The sequence below is a fragment of the Crassostrea angulata genome, chromosome 8, assembly GCF_025612915.1.
Source record: "Crassostrea angulata isolate pt1a10 chromosome 8, ASM2561291v2, whole genome shotgun sequence".
Lineage (NCBI taxonomy): Eukaryota > Metazoa > Mollusca > Bivalvia > Ostreida > Ostreidae > Magallana > Magallana angulata.
In genome coordinates this window covers 34,978,716-34,999,436 of record NC_069118.1, presented here as the reverse complement: position 1 = coordinate 34,999,436, position 20,721 = coordinate 34,978,716, and the positions used below count along the sequence as shown (strand labels likewise).

At 34.7% G+C, this 20,721-nt stretch overlaps 1 protein-coding gene across 6 annotated transcripts in view; it reads left to right on the top strand.

Annotated features, from left to right (window-relative positions):
- Positions 1-44: 44 nt before the first annotated feature.
- The window catches only part of LOC128160483 (voltage-dependent calcium channel subunit alpha-2/delta-2-like), a 29,675-nt gene continuing 8,998 nt past the window's right edge, over positions 45-20,721 (top strand). For 2 of the 6 annotated variants that reach the window (XR_008240287.1, XM_052823813.1), the window contains exons 1-29: positions 45-182; positions 2,300-2,375; positions 4,515-4,637; positions 5,203-5,268; positions 5,615-5,753; positions 6,848-6,979; positions 7,108-7,165; positions 8,399-8,449; positions 8,560-8,659; positions 8,894-8,962; positions 9,281-9,370; positions 9,674-9,799; positions 10,031-10,115; positions 10,344-10,393; positions 10,927-11,022; positions 15,229-15,285; positions 15,380-15,457; positions 15,708-15,782; positions 16,064-16,132; positions 16,324-16,395; positions 16,603-16,664; positions 16,893-16,969; positions 17,835-17,889; positions 18,165-18,268; positions 18,451-18,553; positions 18,972-18,995; positions 19,983-20,039; positions 20,199-20,305; positions 20,623-20,706. Coding sequence is in view for 5 of the 6 variants with exons in the window: in XM_052823813.1 (XP_052679773.1) it covers positions 85-182; positions 2,300-2,375; positions 4,515-4,637; positions 5,203-5,268; positions 5,615-5,753; positions 6,848-6,979; positions 7,108-7,165; positions 8,399-8,449; positions 8,560-8,659; positions 8,894-8,962; positions 9,281-9,370; positions 9,674-9,799; positions 10,031-10,115; positions 10,344-10,393; positions 10,927-11,022; positions 15,229-15,285; positions 15,380-15,457; positions 15,708-15,782; positions 16,064-16,132; positions 16,324-16,395; positions 16,603-16,664; positions 16,893-16,969; positions 17,835-17,889; positions 18,165-18,268; positions 18,451-18,553; positions 18,972-18,995; positions 19,983-20,039; positions 20,199-20,305; positions 20,623-20,706 (2,383 nt within the window). In the remaining variant the exon portion in view is untranslated. Of the gene's footprint in view, positions 183-2,299; positions 2,376-4,514; positions 4,638-5,202; positions 5,269-5,614; positions 5,754-6,847; positions 6,980-7,107; positions 7,166-8,398; positions 8,450-8,559; positions 8,660-8,893; positions 8,963-9,280; positions 9,371-9,673; positions 9,800-10,030; positions 10,116-10,343; positions 10,394-10,926; positions 11,023-12,078; positions 12,154-13,167; positions 13,255-14,148; positions 14,233-15,228; positions 15,286-15,379; positions 15,458-15,707; positions 15,783-16,063; positions 16,133-16,323; positions 16,396-16,602; positions 16,665-16,892; positions 16,970-17,834; positions 17,890-18,164; positions 18,269-18,450; positions 18,554-18,971; positions 18,996-19,982; positions 20,040-20,198; positions 20,306-20,622; positions 20,707-20,721 lie in introns of all 6 variants that reach the window. The other 4 variants (XM_052823815.1, XM_052823814.1, XM_052823816.1 and 1 more) reach the window with 4 other exon arrangements.

Genomic DNA, 20,721 nt, shown 5'->3' with positions numbered 1-20,721 from the left:
ATAAATCGATGAATATAAGATAAGCATCTATGAAATGGCTTAGAGAACCAGTTTATATGTTGATATACACCAAAACGAGACGTCATGGCGGCAAGATGTACTTCTTCTGCCTTTCAAATGTTTCTTCTTGTGTTTGTGCTGTCCACATTAAGCTTTGGGATGAATATGCCAAACGAAACACTGTAAGTTGAAGATTATGTTGTTTTAAGTGTGATTATCGTTTTGTTCGCCCCATGATTAAATATATATCATCTGGGTACTGAAGCTGACTTTCACAAACTAGGGTAAGAGGCTCCTTAAGGATATTTTCTCCGTTTACTAGAATATTCTAAGAAGAAAAAACTATATTTTCAATATCTTATTGCACACCAAATGAAAATTTTCTTATATACAATTAATATTTGAAGTGAGCAGGTGAGTAAGTAAATGTATGAGCATGGCTATTCTTAGTACGTTACAGCTGTGTTATATGACACCTTGTTAATGAGAGTCTGGGATGCATAGGGTGTAATGACTGACACATGTTGAGAAATGGATGCCAATCGCTTCTGTGATATATATAGAAAAGAGGGGGCTAATATACTGGTCAAAGTAACTTGACTTGGGTTATAATGATCACTATTATAACTATAAATGCTGTATATCACTAAATGTAAATTTGTTTAATAGCAAACAGGCATTATTAAGTATATATACATGTAAACCTCCAGTGATAAAAAAGATCTAGATTTTAAACCATGATGAAGTTTTTTACATCTTACACATGAATATAGAGCCTCAGATCTGATACTAAGACTATCAGTGAAATAAATAAGTCTTAAACAATATCAACATGATCAAGACCAGTCACATGAAGCTGCAAAATTTACTATTATCCTTTTCTTATGATAAAAAAATATATAGATGTATGTACATGTATAAAATTGTGTAAATTAATAGAACTCCATGGTGCTATATAGAATCATAGATACTGAATTTTTAAAATTAAACTATGTTCATGACAGTGTATGTACCTACCAGAAATATTTACAGATAATGATGATTAAATCAATGGAAATGTATTTCTACCTCTCGTGTCCAGCATTTCATTTAACTTATTGGATTATCTTAAATTTATAGACTTAAATTGATAATGCTGGATGTTCCAGAGGAACACATTTTTCCAGCATTGTTCGACTTTGTATGGTGCTTATCTATGACACAAGGCAGTTTACAGTTATAATTAGAGCATTAGATATGGATTATAAATGTTTTTCACCTCAATCTAACCAACAAAAAAAGTTTTCCTATGTGTATGCTCAGTAGTGTTGTTACGATAGTCACCGACTATCGAAAAATCGGTGCTAAAAGCAGCAGGTCGGCGACAATCGATAATAAATTTTACCATCGATAGTCGCTAAAATTCAGTCACCTGACAGATAACCTTTTATTGCATAGCAATATTCATAAAAAACGACTAAAGTATTATTGTACAGTGACCAACTTAGGGGTGAACATGCTTTGTGATCGGTAACTTCGCTGGAATTTCCTCCGAAAGAAAAGTTGAAGTCGTCCTGTATGCTGAGTTTACGATCGTGTTAATTAAACCCAAAGGCAATAAAATGATAATTATCAAATTCATAAGACGTTTTCACAAGCTCAGTTAACCCCTTTTGTAATTTGTAATTTAATAATACTGCCAAATTATTGCTAAAATAATCATAAAACCGTTTGTTTACAGTTGTCTTCAAAATTAAACAGATTCGCTTCATAAATTTCATTACTAACAGGATGAAAAAAAATTAATCTTTGTTGGAATTTGAAAGTTTACATAATCGATTTTAAAATCGATTGTGAGCTGCCGATTCAATTTGATGATCGATAGTAAAATTGGTCAGATTTTACAACACTAATGCTCAGATAAGCATTTGAAAGAGCCATGGCATCAAAATTCAAAAAAGTAAAAGTAAAATCTTGAATTTCAAATTCTTCAGCAAAATACTGAATGATATTGTTATTAATGATAAGTATTTACAAACCTTTGTTTTTTTATTTAATTGTCAAATTAAAATTTTGAATTGTTCTAATAAGATACCTGCTTGAGGATATATTTAATGTGACATCACTGTAAAGTGGGCCTGTTTTTGTGTGTGTGTGTGTATGTGTGTAAAGTTTTTATGCAATACTAAGACTATTTTCCAATCAAGTGAACATTTTGAAGGAACTTTGCAGTGCTCTGCTGAGTCAACATGTGTTTAGAATGTTTAGTACATGTACTAAGAGGAGAAACAAATCCCGACTTTCTGTTATTGTTTTGTAGGGTGAGGACGTGGGCGGAGCAGCTGGGTAGGAACATTGCAGGCTTTGACAAGAGGAGTTTGCCATTTACCACCATAGTAAGTTGGTGGACACCTGTCATAGGGTCACAAAGTAGTGAGCACTGCTGTGTATAGGCAGCACCTGTAAAGTTATTGATGTTTTGGCTCCTCTAGCCTTGTGGTTTTGTGTTAGGTCTCTCCCTTGCTCATCTTGATTCATTACATTTCGATTTCATCCCATCTAAAGATAATTATAGATATTATGCTATTAAACGATTTCCAATCACCAGCATTGTTTGATAACTCTAAATTATCTGGAATTTCTTTATCTGTACCATAAATCTGCCTTTTATATAGACAAATTTAATTAGTCTTGAAGTGTTTAATAGTTTGTTATGCCCTCCTTCGAAGAAGGGAGGGCATATTGCTTTGCTGCTGTCTGTCGGTCGGTCCGTCAGTCCACCAACATTTCCGTTCATTTTCTTCGCAGAGGATGAACATATTGAAATGAAATTTAGTATACAGGTTTATCATGATATCTAGATCAAGTTCAATATTGGGTATGATAGACCTATTTTCGACAGAGTTATGACCCTTGGACGTAGAAAAATACTAGTTTTTTGCAGTTCTCGCTCATTTTCTTTGCAGAGGACGAATGTATTGAAATGAAATTTTGTATACAGGTTTATCATGTCATGATAATGTCTAGGTCAAGTTTGATTTTGGGTATGATAGAGCAATTTTCGACAGAGTTATGACCCTTGGACGTAGAAAAATACTAGTTTTTTTGCAGTTCTCACTCATTTTCTTCGCAGAGGATGAACGTATTGAAATGAAATTTTGTATACAGGTTTATCATGATAATGTCTAGGTCAAGTTTGATTTTGGGTATGATAGAGCAATTTTCGACAGAGTTATGACCCTTGGACTTATAAAAATTCCAGTTATTTGAAGTTTACGTTCATTTTCTTTGTGGATGTTTTCAAGGGAGGGAAGTGTTTCACAAATATCTCTTGTTTGCAAAGATTTGCTACTGATATATTCATACTATACATGCATTTTATTTATTCACTTCAGTTATTCTATATCCTTTTTGACTATGATATTCAGATTGTGCATTTTAAGAAACATAAGTGTTCTATTTTTGGTTAATCTGTTTTTTCTGAATGCTGTGACATGGTATCATTAAATCACATTATAGCATTTCACTATTATCATGCCTGTCATGCTTCTTGACTTAAATGTTCAAATCCTGCATGATGCATGTGCATGAAAAACATCCTGATGGTAATTCTCATGTAATAGTGCAAGTGGCCTTTATCATTACTCACAAATATTCACCATAACAGTACAAGTTACTGTTGACATATGTAGGCATATATTCAGGGCTCTAGATGAGGCACATCCTCTAAAAATATTTTTTTTTTTATAATGTCAACTGCACACCTGATGGTTCTTATGGAAAACAAATAAACCTCTATTATTCTTTTCAGTTTGGTTTTACTTTTTACTTTTTTTTTCAACCAATAAAAATGCAGTCAATTTTAGTTTTTCATTATGGGTTATATACCAGATACTGACTGGAGTTGTTGTTATTTAAGAATGAAACTTAATAATGTTGTTATGTAAGGCAAATCAAAAGCACATTTTGTACAAAACACAAAATATCACAAGTTTTTATTTATAAGGATCTCTTTTAATGTTTCCAAAGTGTTGCCATAATTAGGAGGATAATGAAAGTTTTTTCTCCCAGGAAAATCATGTCTCTCTTGGGATCTCTTAGATATTGCCTGGAGAAATGTAATATTTTTGAGGCAGTTAATTTACACATATCTAGAGCATTTATACAATGAATTGTTTAATATAGCTAATTAACATAGGATTACATGACAGACTTTGGGTTAAATAGTTTGCCAGATCTAAGAAAGCAAACAGTACATGTACCAATATACTTCAACTCCCAGTCGTAACTACCGGTATATAACCACTAATTTTCAGGTACCATGAGTAGTGCATAATTATGTTAGTGCTGTAGAATTTAAATTTTATGTCAAATCAGCTTAAAACATCTAATGGTAGCAAATGAAAGAAATAAAAATATTGCATGTATTTCTGATATACAATAAATATGGTCACTTGGTCTGTCTTCTTGTAATCATGGAATAGTTTGAAGGAGGAAGTTTTTTCTGAACTAGGGTGTATGTTTTTCATTCACAGCGAACCTTCTTTGATGAAAGTACGAAAGAGTCAGAGGTGGAGGAAGTGAATGGGACGGCCCTGATCCTTGAGATGGCGGATCAGGTGGCCCAGATGTTGGGGAACAAAACAGCAGCCCTCAAGGTGCACTTATATGTTGTATTTACTTACCATAATAGTACTGTAAGGAGATTATTGGAAGGACAGAGAAATCTTGTTTATACAAAGCTTATTGCTGTAGTTAGGAGTTCAATGTACTGAGGTAGATGGGTTTGGATGGGGTTAAGGGGTAACCAGATACCGATTATTAAGTGAATTACCCTGTACACATGGTTTACTTTTAGATGTCTTCTGTGACAAATATTATAATGTTAGAGGTGATGATGGTTGATCTTGGTAAAGTACACAATACATACTGGTATGAAATAATGAAATAATCATTGAGTGATAACAAGGCATATGGATTTTGTATGATGAAATGTTTTTTATCACACTTCTTAACATAGATAAGACATCCCAGCTTTAAATAGTAGATGATAAAAGAAAAACAAGTATGACAGTTGAAATAGAGTGCGATAAGGAACTTGCATCACATGACAGTCATACTGTGAATTGTCCTCTCGTATCTTGTGATATATAGCATTTAAGACATATAAAACAGTCATGGGCTCATAGAGACATTATTTTTGAAAATATGCCTTGGTTTTAGCGGGCTGTGAAAGTCGCAGAATCGGCAGCTGCCCGTCACAACTACTCCGAAAACATCAAAGAATCGGTGAGTCAACTCTAGTACATGTACGATGTGAGACAAACAAATCTCTGACCAAGTATAAGTACACATTATCAGAGCAAGGATAAAACATCCATTCTTGTGGTGTGAATGTATTGAATTGAGTTTTCATTGCCAAAAAAGTTTGCCTTCATTTCTCTATCATATTGCTATTTGTAGAGTCTAGAGCTCCCAAATTCGTGCTTCAGATGTAATCATAGTCTTATACGATGGTTCACTAAGAAATTTTTCTTAAAGAAACAGCAAAATATTTGGAAGTTGTAATACGTATACTTCAAATGATGAACCAAAATCATAAGGAAATGTAAAACAAATGCATTGTCTTTTTTAGGATTTGGTGAACTATTACAAATCCAAGGACGATGCATGCATCAGTGTGTGCAAAATTCTGGAGTATAGTGAGAAGTTCAGGCAAGGAATAAATGCATCAGTCTCATCAGTTCACATTCCAGTGGAAATCTACGATAAAGGTTAGGCTCAGTCAAAAGTATAAGAACACACATCTTGGTGTTTTAGACCAAAATTTTATCTTTAACTTTTTTGTATGAATTGGTTTACCTAGGCATTTTGAATGATTGACCAATATTTGAATGTTAGAAGTCAGGATACAAGCAAGATACAGAGGAAAGAAGTCGATGTTATGTAAACAAAGCTGAAGTCTTATGTTTGTTTACAAATCATGAAAAGTAAAGAAATTACCACTTCTTTGACAAAATACTTTGTGGCAAATAAGATAAACTGATTATATGCTTTTAAATAAGTCTATTAACAACAAAAAGTAACATTAGATTGAAACTTTTACCAATGCAACAGAATTGTACACAATAGCAAGACTTGAGCTTTGTTTACAAAACAAAGAATTCTAATATATGTAACTTGATATTTGACTTTCAAATTCTGACAAGCCATTTAAAATATCAATGTTGACCATTCTAGACATTAAAAATGTAAAAATAAATTTTGATTTTGAGCTCAAATTGTGTCCAAGTCCTGTTAAGAAAACTGATTGTGATTCACAGCTCTATAGAAATCTACAGTCAAACCAGTTTATCAATGGAATGAAACCTTCAGCAACCTAAGAAAAATCACAGACTGCACGAAATAATCATGATGATGCCAAACTTTAATTCCCATTGAAGACGACTTGCCTTTTTCTTTTATCAAATGTACTGATGTACATTAACAATAATTTGTTAATTTTACTTACTCTTTACGATCAATTCATCAACTTGTTAAGAGAAAAATGTAAACAATAAAATGCTTGCTTTAATGATTCATGCAGGTTATGAAGTAAGCAATCATTACAGAAAAAAATTACATAACCTGCATTAGCATAACCTGATGACTCGTATTTTTTTCTGCAAACTTTCTTCCTTTATAGCCTGCAAAAATCACCAAAGAAATTATTTTAATGCCCAGTTAACACTGATATGTAGTTTCTCTTGCCTCGAATTTTAAAAGGAAATGGAATGAACAAAGATTTTGATTTTTTTGGCATAAATCAGTGTTGTCCAAGAAATAAACATAAGAAATGAGATCTATACGATGACAACAACTTTTGCAGATCCAGAGATCCTCAATGCTCTGAAGTGGTCCCATGAGCTGGATAAAGTTTTTCGAGAGAACTATGAGGAGGACAAAGAAATACTGTGGCAGTACTTTGGCAGCCAGACTGGTTTTATGCGGTCATTTCCAGGTGTGTTGTTTCAGCTGGATTAATATGTAAAAGTTACTGTTATATCAGAAACAGAGAGAATTATTGGAGTATGCTAAAAGAGGGACATGAGATGTTTAGACTGATTTGTCCGTTTTTTTTTGTTGCAGCCAGTAAATGGAGGCAGACAGGAGAGGTGGATTTGTATGATGTCCGTCGCAGGCCATGGTTTGTATTCAACAGTTGATCATTTAATTTCATGGGCATGAACTGCTAAAAATCCAGTAGTTAGACCATCATAAATTAATTCCTTGGCTCTCAGGCCCGCCTGCATTTGATTTAATGTAGGAGTATATAGAGTAAATCTTTAAAAATCTTCTTCTCAGAAACCAATCAGCCAAGAGAGCTGAAGCTTTTGTGAAAGCATTCCCAGGTAGTGTAGATTCAAATTCGTTAAAATCAAAATCTTGAGGAGTCGGGTTGGGAACACATTATTCACAAAAACTGAAATGTTATCACATATGGTTGAACTTATATGCAAGCATTTTGACATATTGCTAATTCTTTAAAATTGTTTAGACTCTCGCTCTTGGGTCTCACAAGGGGTTCAGAGTTTGATGTGGGTTTATATCCCATATATAAACAATTGTTTACAATTGATCAGGATCTTGTTGAGAAGTACGATGCTCAACATGTGATATGACTATAAAATCATTCAGTTAAAAGAAAAGGGACTTGATTATAAACATAAGAATATCCAAGGGGAAAAAGATTTTTATTTTTACAGGATTCACATGTATTCTACTATATTGTCCAGATATTTTGTATTGTGACTCTGTTTAGCTGATTTTATCATGCCTTTTGTTCCTCAGGTGAAGGAAGTGGCCCATGGGCCTATTGTTATGTATATGATTGAACTGGTTCAAATTTTAAAAGTAGATATCTTTTTGTACCAGTAATTAAAATCCAATCAAGGTTGTCCAGCATTAGCCCACTAAGTCTCAAAATCAAGGTTTTTTTCTTCCTAAATATGTCTGTTACATACAAGTACTTTATGTATGATTTAAAAGTTTGATTCAGATATCGAGGTGTTTTGCAAAGTCATAGCATTTCTCAGCTAAGTTTCAATGGAAAGTAGAGAGAAATTGTAGAAAATAGACAATAAGGATCAATATTCTCTGCTTTTCCACTGAGCCATTTATTGATAATTATAATATGATAGTAACACGTTAAGAGTGCTATGCTTTTTCGGTAAAAAAAAAAAAAAAACTTCCCAAATTTGGGTGAAATTAAATGTTGCTGACGAGGATTAGTTATCCCAACACAATTAATGCCAATGGTATTTGAATTGTATGACATGTTATAGAATTCCAATTCATTGAAAAGAAAAACACAAATTATGAATATGAGATAACACAGGTGAGTAGGGGTCACTGACCAGGATATGTGTTGCTGTTCCAGGTACACTCAGGGCTCCAGCTCCCCCAAAGACATGCTGATCCTCATAGATACGTAAGTCAGACAGCAGTGTGTAAATGTAGCTCAGTGATTAACAGTAAACATCATTATAATGACTGTCAGGGCATGCCCAATCTCTGACTGATTGGTTGTCATGGTTACAGGAGCGGCAGTGTTGTGGGACAGTCTCTCCAGTTGATGAAAGTGGCCGTCAAGTCCATCCTAGATACACTTGGGGAAAATGACTTTGTACAGATTGTTCAGGTAAGGACATTCTCTCTGATTTTGATTGCATGGATTTTAACGATTCAGATACTGATATAGAAAATTATTGAAGATATCCAAGGATCAAATAAAGAATTTTTATTTAAACAAATACATTATAAATTACTGCAAGGAATCATTCTACACAGTGTAGTTGTATAAGTTCACATTCCCCTAAAATGTTTTAATTTTGAAATAAAGATTTTTTTTTAAAAATTGATTTAATGTATATAGTTTGCCAAAGAAGCTGTGACAGTTGGATGTATGAAAAGATTTGTGCAGGCTAATTACAGAAACAAGAAGGTAGGTTTAGTAGATTGGGAATGTACGCAATATGTGTACTCTGTTCAGTGTTCAGTTTATAGGCATTCTTTTGCACATTTTCTCTTGTTACAAGAGGAAAAATATTTTGCATTGTCTATCTATTCTTTCTTTCTTTCTTTCTTTCTTTCTTTTTGAAACTATTGTCCAAATAAGATTTCTGTTTGATAGAAACAGTAAAGTTGTTAATGGTTGAATAATTTACCTGTATGTTGGAAATTTGAAACGTCAGGAAATGATTTGCCGACAGTAATATATTTACGGGGACCTGGTTTACTAAAGGAAGTTTTCTTTTTGCAGTATTTGTCTCGTGTTGTAAGTGAAATGAAAGCAGAAGAAATGGCCAACATTTCCAAGGGATTGGAGTATGCTTTCGATCAGTTTGACCAGGTAAAACTACTCTCTAAACACTTTCGGACATGGCAATCATTATAATTCTGTTTAATAGCTTATATGTTCTTTCTCATTTCAAAAATTTAATACAACATCTTATAAGGGGATTTATATGTGAATTGATTCTTTTATATGCCTCAATAACATTTGTCCTAAAGTCCCCTATATCCAACTTCTTTGATGGCTGGCATTGATCAGAGACTTGAAAAAACAAGGACAAGTATCAACAAAAAACCCTATAGCTCTGTAAGTAATGGTGTTTTGTCAAACTCTGTTAGTGACATTGTTTTGCTGTTTCAGTTTGAGAACTCCACGGAGGCGGGGGTGGGGGCTCACTGTAACAAGATGATCATGCTGCTGACAGATGGCAGCACTGATAACGGGGATGAGGTCTTCAAACGACGCAACTTTAACAGACCGCTCAAGGTAAGTGGGTGAAGTATCAGACGAGTGACGATAGTCTCAGTTAAAGGTATTAACACAAAATGGAAAAATCCATGTGTCTGGTTCATTATGTTTACCCAACTGATCTTGCCTTTCTTACATTTGTCCAATGTTATGTCATTTGAATTGGGATTCACAAGAAGCAATATTTCTGTTAGAATCATGATTTCAGTCAAGTGTTGATATGATAAGGCCTTCGTCTTCTGTTTTTAGAACAGAGTGCGAGTCTTCACGTACGCCGTTGGTCAGAACCCAAACCCTGTCAAGGACCTCAAGTGGATGGCCTGTGCCAACAGAGGTAAGGGGCTCATTCATCCTACAATTGTTTACTGTCATTAAAATTAACATTGAAAACCAAATGTGTATTTTTCCAGTAGATGGAATATACTTTAACCAAAATAAACAAAATCTTTTCATCAGAAATCATGATATCATTTCTTCCATCTATCCACAAACCACAGAAGTCTGTTTCCCCATTTACCTATTTTGAAGGGTTTTTATCTGTGATGTGTAATTTTTCTTGCAGGCTATTTTTCAGAGATTCCTGCAATGGGTGCCATCAGAGCCCGTGTTCAGGTGAGACATGTCTTCTACTAGTCAGTGTCATACTCGGCTGTTCAGTGTTCTCAAAGTTATTATCAAAGCATACAGTTTAGAATAAGTACTAAAATTTGGAAATGTCTATATACTGGTACATGTATCATCAACTTGAATTTTTATACTTTTTAAATGCCTAAAACATTAGGCCTAAATACCTAAAATATATGTTAAAAATAGGCAGTTTTGTATTTATGAATAAGAATGATTTTATTTTGGTGAAAGTTGAATTACAGTGTTTGTGGCATATGGTGAAAATTGGTTTGTATGGTTTTATCATACATGAAAGACAAATGTTAAAAATAATCTGTTTAAGTGGGAGTAAGGATAAAAATAAAATGAGATAAAGGAGAGAGAGAGAGAGAGAGAAAGAAAGAGAGAGGAAGGAGAGAGAGAGAGAGATTGATTGTTTGCTTATTTACAGAAATAATATCCATAATTAACCATATTAACACAGCATGGTTTCAGGAACTAACCTCTTGTTTGTCTTATTTGTGTCGGGGTACCTCTAGGAGTATGTGGAGGTGGTTGCTCGACCTCTCGCCCTCAAACACACCGACTATGTCAAATGGACCAGTAGCTACTCCGGAGCCCATGGTCCATCTCTGGTATCACATCCGGGTCATCTGGATCAGGGAGGCGCAGGCAAAATATTTGTTTCATGTCCCAAACACCTCCAACCTTCTGTAATATCTCAATACTAAGACATTCAAAGCTTTTCTTCCAATAAAAGTGTGAAACAGATATTTTATACTCTGCGAGCTGCCGATCTTGAGCATTTTTTTCTCTCTCTCTTATGTTAGAATGTCATTAGACTAGTATATTTACTATTCACAGACCTAGGGGCTGTACAAATTCAATTGTTCTATTCAGCACTGCTTTCAAATATCCATTGAAGCCAGGCAGAAGAATGTTCTTTACCAAAGAAGTGGTCTTCTAGATCTCTTTCTGTCTGCTGTACCTGTACTCTGCACTCTGTGGATGCTTCGTGTTTGATTCATCAGTTTATCATTTACTTTCTTCTCTCTTTATTTTTGGTGTTTTTTTTTTCGGATTGCAAGATAATATTTATTTTTATTAGAGCCTATGTGGGAGCATGTTTTAAAATGATAATTTATTTCTCTTATGTATCTTTCAAATTGAATTTCTGCCTAATATTGATCTTGAATATGAAATTCAATGATTCTCTTGATTAATATATTAAAGTGATTTTCCTCAAAGAATAAATGTTAAATGTCTCTTCTATACGTGAGTGTATGCATTCTTCGACTAAAACGATCCCTGTAACTTTTTATGTTTTGGGAAGGGGTGTCATAAAATACCACAGCAGTGGCTAACCATAATTACAGTTAATCCTAAAAAGTAGTTGAAATTTTATGAAATATAATCCTTGAATATTAATTTGTGTATGGTAGGTATAACATTTACACGTGTATAATGCTTTTTCCTATAGATACTCAAAGGGTAGTTTATTATGCACTCGTCTTTCTTACTCTTGCCATCTATAACACTGTTCATTGGTTGGGATAACACACATCACTATAATGTATGAAACTAGTGTGCTCTGTGTTTTTGCGGTTTTTGTGGTGAGAGAGAGAGTATATATGAGGCAGGATTCAGAAGTCTGACTTAGATGATCATTGTTTGAGTACTCTGTATTTCAGCACTACGTGTCTGTTTTATCGGGCTCGTACCGCACCGAGCTGCCCCTGTGGACCAGCGTGTACCTGGACAGTCTGGTATTGATTGGACTTGGGGGGAGAGGGGGAGGGACTGGAAAGGCTCACTCTTCTTCTTCTTAATGCCTTCACTGGGTGAAATGCCCTCTACCAGATTAACTTTATACACCTGTACTGGTCACTCCTAAAGACCACACAAATAATCAGAGATTATTGTAGCCTTCAACTGAAAAGCATATTAATAAAGTTTTAAAGGAAATGCTCTCTTAATTACGTGATGAAAATGAAGCTTGCTATTTAAGGAAGCAAACAAAGTCTATTAAAAGAATTCGACAGTCACCGGTATTAAAATATGAGTGTACTTTGCAAAAAGATCCCTGATGAAGCATTAAGAAGGAAAGAGATAATATTCCTAGATAGATCTATATACACTAACAGGGTGTGGGTGAAACAGTAATCACATTTAATACATGTACCGCCCACTCTCTGTGCTAGAGATACTCCAGTGGTGGAATCTACAGTATTCTCTTTCAGTGTAACAGGACACTGTCTCACTGGCTTCCTACCAACTGCTCTTATACACTCGTCATAAGCTAGCTTTATATAAGGAATAAGGAATCATTCTTTGAGTATTATGAGGTGATAATTTTGGTCAGGTGTGATCAAATCCAATAAAGCCTGAAAGGCTTTATGATAGATTTGATCACGCCCCAACCGAAATTATTACCTCATAATATTCAAAGAATGATTCCTTATTTCTTATATTTATATAATTTTAAGCCATCGTACAATTAAATTAAATTTGGCGTCATTTGTATTATGGGTTATATAGTACAAAATCGATACGTAGCGTTATCACAGGCAAAGACACTGGGAAATGTAAATATATATTGATCATGGAGTTATCAGGCTCTGTTACCTTGCACCAGATCAGTGTTAAAACTGAGCAGTTGATGATGTGTTCTCAAAGGGGATGCTGGTTTTTGGGAGACTATTTGAGTGTTGACATGGTTTGGATCCTATTACAGTCCAGTTCTGCATAGGTTTATGCAATGATGTTAACTAATTTTCCAGGCCTATCTGTCCTACCTGGCTATTGACAGACTGGAGGTGACAGGGGGAGATGACTATCTCCAGTACCGACTCCTCAAAGACCCGCGGGTAAACATCAGGAATGATCCATCCACCGAATGGAATATTGTCATTAATACTGGCCTGCAGCCCATTCTCTAACCGGCTAATTGAACTTATTTTTGCGACATGCTATTTATTATTACATAACACGGACATTGTCCGATGGTTTATGTTTAGACACCACTGTACAATGGTACTCAACCAGTTTTCAACCTATTAACCAAACTGTTGACAGACTTTAGACCGCCATTGAATGCGGCCGTCCCAAAGTCTACATCTTGCATAAGAATCAAACTAACATTTATGTCAAGCTGATTCAATTTTGTCCAAAATAAATCACTCTTTTTTTTATGCATGTTGATGCATCTACCGATGTTTCCAGGTCTAAACCCTGGACATAACAGAGTTAAAGAAACCTTCACCTGACAAATGGCACTGTGTGAGGAAATGAGTGTTGTTTGTTGTTATGCAACTGTTATTTTTCTCTAATCCTGCTCTGTTACAGCCGTTGTATGCCTGCAACCTGTCACGGGAGGGGCGTGTCGGCCCCAGTGATGCCGCCCGGGCCAGAGGTGACAAATTGTCCCTGGTTTCTGTGTGTGTCCTGGTTTTTTGAATAACACTGATACAAACTGTTGCAGGTCATGTGAAACTTTCTTGTCCATCTTAGGAGAATGTCAAGGGTAAATGGGGGTGTAAAGTGAGAATTATTACCGAAGACCTGAGGTATTGGACAGATGGATTAGAATTGATGTGAAAAGAATATGGTTTATTATCCAAATGAAATTTTTTATCTGAATATTGGTATCATTGACAGGAAAGTTTCACATCAACATAAAGTTTGACTAAATCACTGTTGACAAGAGTACCATCAGTTGATGACTGACTTGGTTATTTTCTACCTATTTTGTACCATTAAAGGAATATCTGCCAGTGTTAAGTCGACCAGCTGCCCTCGGCGATTTAAAGGAGTTGAAGTGGGGCAATATCTACAATGATAGTTTGGTATAAGACTAGCTTCTCTGCCCTTCCTCTCTGTGTTGTTTGTGGCATGTTGTCAAGTGACGGATAGGACTCGTGTAGATTTAGTGTCCAAGTGGTAATGTGTCCTCAAACTTGTGACCTTTGTATAGATCTCCAGTCCTCGAGGACAAGTAGAGTCATGATGGTAGAAATGTCCTGTTGATGGGAAACAGTTCAGTTCTTGTTTTTATAGAAGTCATAAAAATATAAATGCTTGTCCTTGTGTAGATTTTTTAGGTGTTTGTATATGAATATTTTTTCTATTAGAAATAGCTAGGATTTGTGGATGTCTTAAGGAAGACCAAATGTTTCTTATGATCATGTAGAAGTATAGATAAGAAGATTTGTGTTTATCAAGAAGAGGTTTTTCTTCAGGGATATCTAAATATATAATAAGATGACTTTTACATTGATGAACTGAAGAGTGGGAGGGTAGGGGTCTTTGTTTCAGTACATAGTTGCAACAGAACCTACAATCTAAATTGCACATTAACCATTAACATCATTTATATTATAGAAGATATCAGTGTGACTCACATATTTTGTGAAGATTAATCCGATCCCTTGATTAACTCTGTGTACAATGACAGTGCAGTGTAAGTAAGCATTGTGACTGCCTGATCTGACCCCGCAGATTAAACCCCAGGCTTCATCTCATCATTCATCATCTGTTGACTGCATGCTGCATTAGCTTGTTGGTTCCACCAGCCTTTGATTGCATGATAACCTCTGTTATATATATCTACTAACTGTTCTTGTGACAAATGCCACCTTTCTATTCTTGTTGAATATTTAATCAATTATATACCAGTAAATCTTAAATTTATACAATTATGAAAAAAAAGTAATTAAAATTAACGGTTTTTATGAATGGTACTTGCAGTGTTAAATATTATATGTGAATTTTCAATTTGAGCTAAAAGATTATTTGCCCTTGTTATAATGAGACATTGAGTTGAGTTTGGTGACTTTGTGTAGGGACTGGGACTGGTGGTGACTGTGACCCTCCCCGTCTACAACCGGGCACCCTCGGGGGTAAGTACATAGCCACCGGTCAGTATCTGATGAACCCACTGATGGTACCTGTATGATTGTAGTGTACTAGTGAGAGCTGTGTTGTGTGTTTCAGTCTAACCAGACTATCCTTGGAGTGATGGGGATAGACGTAACCACGGAACAGATGAAGCGCTACAGTCCAGTGTGGCAGGTAACACATCCACCTCACCGATCAATGCTTATATTTATATTAAGATCGAACAATTCTAATTAATGCAAATATGCACTGAATGTAAATATTCTGTCATACTCTGGTTGTACAAGTCTATTTTAAAGATTTCAATAATTACTAACTGTTACTGCAAAAATATTTCACAGGCAGTCAGATTTTAGTTAGAAATAGGAAATGGATAATATGTAATATAGTTTTATCGTGTACACACAGTATTTCTCTTTTTTAGCTCGGCCCTAGTGGTTACACCTTTGCCATCAACACCAATGGATATGTCATATTCCACCCCAGCCTAAAGATCCATGTAAGATCACTGTACACTACATGATACATGGGCTCAGAACTGTTTAACCATTATAGTTATTTTTATTTGATGGTTAATGAATCCATAAACACTATAAATTCCATGCTTTAAGCATTGTTTTCAGAGAAATTACAATTTACGCATACAATTTTGCCATCTTAAAATCAATTTAATTCTTAAACATGCTTCGATCCATTCAGTTTCAAATAAGAAAAAAAATAATTGAAAATACAGCAATAATATGGTTAGGCAAGCGATTAAAGCATTCTTTTTTTCTGTAGGATGATATTGAGGACACACCGAATCTTGATTTCCTTGACATTGAAATTGAGAATGAGGCAAAAGATAAGGTATAAATTGACTGCATAATGAATTGTTTCATGGTTTTGAGTTGGCTCGTGTGATGGTGCTGTGAAAGAGTGTGCCATTAGTGATATCAAACATGGTACAAGCTGGGTTTTCAAACCTCATTGATAAGAATACAGTCAAACAATAGATATTTGAACACTGTGTCTGATTATTATTATATTCCATTTTTCAGTTAAGAGGAGACATGATAGATGGAAAGAATGGAGTTGTGGAAATCTCCTCCTTTGATTTATCAGTGGACGAGGTATTTACAGGCCAGAATTGCTTCTGCTGATCCATGCGAAGAGAAGCATATGCTAAAATATGTGTTTTTTGCATGTTTAACTTACAACTTACTGTGTATTTACATGGTTACCTTAGATGATTAATATAAATGAGCTGACATGATTGAGGATTTATTTTTTAATCAACTGTCATTATACCTGTAAATCACGATTTCTTATACCCCTAGAACTATGTACACGAAGAAAGGAGGCGGTACTTCTACACTCCTATTGGGAACACCACCTTCAGGTACAAACCAGACGTCTCAGTACATTCAGTGGGAACTCGCACTGAGGATTTTAAATGTGTACAGCAAAGCATTTAAGCTATGCATGTGATGAGTACAATGTTCTTAACTTGTTTTTGTTGACTCATTCCTATATACCAGTATTTATGATTCTCAGATTTACAGAAATATTACATGTATATTACATGTACATGTGTACTGGTGTAGTGAAAATCCTGTATCTTTTTCAGTCTGGGACTTTCTCTTCCATCGTATCAAAAGTTCATCGTTAAACATTCTGGTCCGTTCACTAAGGCCAACGCTACAGGTAAAAGAATGAAGATAATAAGAGTCTCCTATAACCCCATTGAATTGTTTATTACAGACATGTCTATTACATTGTATCATAATTTGCCAAATATAATGCGCTTTTGTGTATAATACACACACCCACTTTCAGCCCTAAAATTTATCAAAAAATGTAGTTTAGGTGTATAAGACTTTTGACTAAAATGTCATTGTAATTCAGGGAAAAGTGTGAGAGGAAATAGTATTTACTGAAAATTTTACATTCACGAAATAATGTTTCTGACACAGATTTTTTTAAAAGCCTTGACTTTCTGCATAACGGTAATCTTCAAACAGCTCAAAAGGGTACCGATCACAGACAACAGGGTATTCACTCAAGGTGTTACATTTTTTTGCCCGTAGGGTATATCTAAGATAATCCGCATGAACTAAGTGACAAGGGCATGTGTGACAACAATTGCTTTAATAGGGTCGAAGAGATGTTTAAAGATAGGGATGAAACAAATCTTAAGGATAAGTTGTGATGCCCCTCTTCGAAGAAGCAAGGGCATATTAACTGTGTACTGAATCATAGCAGCCAATGTTTTACCTGTTGAAAAAAGTGTCAAAATTCTATTGGCTGTATAATTTGCACCCTTTTCTTATAAAGAAATTTTCTAGAAAAAAGTTATTTGGCAAATTACAGTTCCTTTGTAATTATGGTTTGCAACTATTGTGTATTGGGAGAGGGCGGTCTAAGTTATGGAACTTGTGCCCAAACCCAATTGTATTTTTTGTACAATAAAAATATGTTCAAATCAACTATTGTGTACATAACATACATGTAGACACGATTGGAACTCTGTTGGACTTATGATAAAATTTCCTGATGCTTTTGTTTCCAGAGCTGATTAAATTATTAGAAGAACAAGAGGACAGAGCTAAACTACTGGCGCCATGGTAAGAGATATTTATCTACAGATACATGTATTACAAAAACTTAGAGTAGCATAAGGAAGTACTCAAAGACAAAGAATCCTATGATTTAGCCTTTGACAATCAGGGATTTGACAAAGTCAAACTTACCTATATTTTTATGTAGAATCAAGTTTTTGCAAAGAATTACCGGTATATGTAAAGCAGACTCATTTTAATCGTTCATGTGGTAATTTTGGAATAGCAAGTATCAACAACCCATTCTTAAAATTTTGATGCACTATGTATATTTGTTGCAGGAAATATTACAAGTCGAGTGAAGTGACCGACTCCTACAACTCCAGTGATGTGGTGAGGGACCTGGTAGCTGCCCTACAGAATTACTCCCAGTCACCAGACACTTGTAAGTCTCTCAATAAAGGCCCTTTTATGTACAATAGATGTATCAGGCATTTTTCAGACACGTTCAGTTTGAAATGTCATTCATTTCTGTTGTGGTAGGCTGCAATGCATTTTTAAATGTTTGATCAATGGTATATGGTATGGATTCACGCCAAATTCTGGAATTTTTTGTTTATTTTACAGTTGACACAGAGATGATGAAGCAGCTTCACTTAGACTTGAGGGTGTCCAATATCTCCATTAAAATGATGAAGGACATGATGCATGTAACCTTCACCAGCCCAGGGTCAGTAAGCTCCGGATTCTCTGGATATCAAATTGTGTTTTAGATATCTATAGTGTTTAATTTATCCTTTTCTATTTGTTAATTTTTGTGTTTTGAATATAATTTTGAGCGATCTTAGATCCTATTATACCTTTCATGAACAAAGTAAGGGGTATACATGTATAGGATTCATTATTTCTATTTGTCTGTCTGTACATCCCATTTTAATGTCTTGTCCTTGAAGAAACACCAGAAGCTCCTTTTTAAAGGCAAAAGTTAAAGGTGGCTTGAGGATGTGTCATGATCATGACCCAGAGTCTATCGGCAAAGGTCAAGGTCATTTCACCATCATCAACATGCCAACTATCAAAGAATGGCCCCTCAGGGGGCAACAGTTCAAAAAAAGCAGCAAGTTGATATGTTTTACTTTGTTTTCCAGTTCTGCTGATAATGACACTGCTAAGTAAAGATATTTTTAATTTCCTTTTTAATTTTACTATTGTGTTAAAAGAGATATTGTTTGCCATTACTACATGGGACTAACTGTTTTTGTCTTTGACGGTGCTATGGTGTGTGTTTCAGCTTATACTCTAACATTTTTTTCTTAACCATGATCTTACTAAACTATAATTAAAATGTTTGAGATGTTCAAAATTTTAATTTTTGGCTACAGCCACAATTTTGGTCATCAAAAGGTATATAATACTGTGGTTTCATTAATATTCAAGGGTATCAATTTTCATGGATAAAGTGAAAATCACAGTTTCAAGGATACGTAAATTCGTGGCCAATAACCCTATCAATACAAAATATTAGTGGAAATTGCAGCTCAATGAATATTTAATTTCAAGGATTAACTTAACAACGAAATCAACGAAAATTGGTATTCAACGAATATTGATAAAACCACAGTAGAAAATTACAGTAATTGTTGTATTTTTGTGGAACAGATGACAAAGCATTTTGTAAGACACCAGCAAGTCTCTCTCCCTCTTTCTTTCTCTCTCTCTCTCTCTCTCTCTCTGATCATGGTCATAAATATATTTATCTAACAAACACAGCATGAGGATTTATATTATACTTGTAGATATCGGGTAAAAGTTTGTTTTTTTGCTTCCAGTATTTAGTTCTGTGTGGATGCATATTAATTGCTTACATATCTGTTTATTGACCCACTTACTGTGAGACATGCAATACTTGCCTACCGCTGCTGTGGTGTCAATGTCATGCTGACACATCAAATTTAAACAATTATTGATTCCAAGTCTTGATAAGCATTTCCTAACCAAATAAATCTGTAAATTGATAATCAAAACTTTATCCTCAGAAAGATCCATCACATGTATTAAAAAAAAAAAAAAAAAGAAGAAGTTAATGTAACTGAATAAGGGTAGTGAAAATTAAATGATCCAACTAAAGATCAAATCTTAATGAAGGCTCTGAATTTCAGCATAACAGCCGTCTTCATGGCAACCTATGGAGGACTAACAACTGTGTCTCCCAAAAGGTAAATACTGTCGTCCATGTCGCCTCACAAAAAGTACATGTACAATTATATAACATTTTTTGAAATTTTTGTATAACATGTATTCCAATAAATGAAATGAGACCATCTAGTGTTTATTGTGGGTTGAGACTGTATCTGTGATCTTTTCTGACTCCTCAGTATGTCGTCTGTGCTGGAGAGATACCAGGATCCATGGAAGTCAGCTTACTTCAGGCGGGCCCTCCACTACAGCCAGACATTTATGTTCCATGCACTCTATACTACAGGTAAATCAATACTACAGGTAAATCAATACTACAAGTAAATCAATACTACAGGTACATGTAAATCAATACTACAGGTAAATCAATACTACTGGTAAATCTAAACTACAGGTGAATCAAAGCAGAAGTCGTCATCAAAATAAACTGCACTTGTTACGCATATGTACAGTAATCTTTTAATTAAGAAGATTAAGTATATTTCATTACTGAGAAATAGCTAAGGAACAGAATATTTTTAAGTTTGTCACTGTATTAAGCATTATTCTCTGAGATTGTTTCAGAGACTTATACCAGTACATCAATCATTGCTAATTTTATAGACTACCAGGAGAACATGACATCTCCCACAGTCATGGTGACCCATTCAGTGTTTGGATCCAAGAAAGAGGAGAAGCCCGTGGCTGGTAGGTAACAGACAC